Below are 2,154 nucleotides of genomic sequence, written 5' to 3'. Positions count from 1 at the left end.
AATAGAAACTACAATTATTGTTATTATTATTATTATTATTATTACTATTATTATTATTATTATTATTACATTGGCTCCTCTGTGTCAGCCAGAACAGTAGAAGGCAGCAGGTTGCGCCCCGCGTGACGGAACCGCACCAGGAAAAGACGGTTGACGTTGTTACGCCTTGCTAGATGATTGGCGAGGTAAGATGGCGGCGCCAGAGGAGCCAGAATTATCCCAGGCGCAGACCGAAAAACTCCTTCAATTTCAGGTAGACGGACTAAGTTTGTCCTTAACACACACGTACGTGATAGCTTGTGTGTCGGAACGCGGTTGTCGACAGTGAGTCACCGTGAGGACGTTAGAATTTTCGCGTGGGAAGCCTTTTTGCACAGTCAACTTCGATAATTCCCCCAACGTCAACTTGAGTCAGAGCTGGCGTTAGCGAGGCTAGCATAAAACGGCTAAGCTAATCAACTAGTTAGCCGACTTTAAGGGACACAGAGTGACTTTAAAAACGTAACTTTTGTTTTGTGTGTTTTTTTTTAAAGCACACACGCAATCTTAGGAGTAATTTGACTTCACTCGTACTATTTATTTTAATTTTAACAAGGTTTTTACTGACGTTTCCTATGAGCATTAGCACAACTGTCATCCTAAAGCTGATTCTGGAGTTTCGAGAACACCCACGTTCTAGTTGTGTAAAATTAGATTTTACGTTTCCAACACAGATAGTTGTCTGCTGGTGTTTGCCTTTATACCCGAGAGCAGAAATGTGCCTCATCACACTATGTTTCTCAAGCCAACGAGTTGAAATGTCTCAATCACATTTAACGTAAATCTTTGTGGATTACTTCTCACAAATTCCACGTTATTGTTACAAACTATCCGGCTAAAGCTTACATGTGTGTGTCGACTCACTGCCACATTAAGGCTACATTAGTTAGATGCATGTGTCTGTCAGCTACAGGAACTGTCGTCGTCATGCTGTTTATAGGTCTTTTCAGCCATTTTAGTGCCTTAAAAATTCAATAAATCTTCTCCTATTCTTTTATTTCATAAAATCAGTAGCCCGTTATGAACTACTGATCAAATACTGTTAGGTGAAACTTTATAGATGTATTTGTATCTGTGCAAAACTATGTTTTAGAATCCTAACACGCTTAAAATTCTATGAAAAATGCTTCACAATCAAAGCTAGGTTACACAATATCATAAAGTACAACATAAATGCATAATTTATTATTATGATGTTATTAAATATAAGGGTTAACACTAGCAGAGTGGAACTATAGCAGAAAAGTCTGACATTTCTTTCACTTTTATTATCAGCTTGACTCTCTGTTCATGTTTAACAGGATTTAACGGGTTTGGAATCAATGGACCAATGTCGTCGAACATTAGAGCAGCATAATTGGAACATAGAGGTTTGTTTTCTCTTTTTTTCATATGTACACTCACACTGCACCAATTTATGTTGATTAAGTAGAAGTAGTAGGTGTTCAAACCCCAATTGTAGGTGGTCTGTTTGAATAATCAGTGAGCAGCTTTTATAGTAATTGACTAACTACTACTCTGATTGGGAGACACAAGAGAAGCGATTATTTTTGCCCTTTAACCACCAAAATAATACAAATTTGTTTAATTTCTCACTGGATTTTTGACATTTCAGAATATGTATGGTGTGATATGAGCCACAATGCACTAATTGTTCAGTGGTAGAAAGATCTCTTAAAAAATCATTTATTTAAACCCTTTGAAAGTTTGAATTTTGCAAATGATCACTATCCAAACAATTAGGGAGTTAGCTTTACATGTATATAAAGTATGGACTTACAATACTGTGTGTTTCGTTTTCAGGCTGCAGTGCAAGACAGACTCAATGAGCAAGAAGGAGTTCCTAGTGTGTTCAATCCTCCTCCATCCAGACCACTTCAGGTTAATACAGCAGACCATAGAGTTTATAGTTACATCGTTTCACGGCCTCAACCCAGGGTATGTCTTTATCAATTTAATCTCATCCTCAGATAAGACAAGTGAGAAAAAAGTAGCTTGTTCTAGCTCTGCTTTTTGTCCTTGATGTGAATGCTCTTTGGAAACAATGTAACTGTTGTTTTAAATCAGTCTTTTCTAGAAGTCGTCTGTGTTTTTTTTTTCTTTTTTTTTTTTTTT

General features: G+C 37.0%; 1 protein-coding gene across 2 annotated transcripts in view; it reads left to right on the top strand.

Annotated features, from left to right (window-relative positions):
* The first annotated feature begins 96 nt into the window (after nucleotides 1-96).
* Nucleotides 97-2,154, top strand: part of faf2 (Fas associated factor family member 2) — a 6,460-nt gene continuing 4,402 nt past the window's right edge. The window contains exons 1-3 of one of the 2 annotated variants that reach the window (XM_024283267.2): nucleotides 97-253; nucleotides 1,341-1,409; nucleotides 1,843-1,977. In XM_024283267.2, coding sequence (XP_024139035.1) covers nucleotides 191-253; nucleotides 1,341-1,409; nucleotides 1,843-1,977 — 267 coding nt within the window. In that variant the 5' untranslated portion in view covers nucleotides 97-190. The remainder of the gene's footprint in view (nucleotides 254-1,340; nucleotides 1,410-1,842; nucleotides 1,978-2,154) is intronic. The other variant, XM_036213849.1, reaches the window with a different exon arrangement.

Source organism: Oryzias melastigma, linkage group LG10 (assembly GCF_002922805.2).
Source record: "Oryzias melastigma strain HK-1 linkage group LG10, ASM292280v2, whole genome shotgun sequence".
Lineage (NCBI taxonomy): Eukaryota > Metazoa > Chordata > Actinopteri > Beloniformes > Adrianichthyidae > Oryzias > Oryzias melastigma.
Note: the sequence above shows the minus strand (reverse complement) of the source record. Positions and strands in the feature narration are given on the sequence as shown.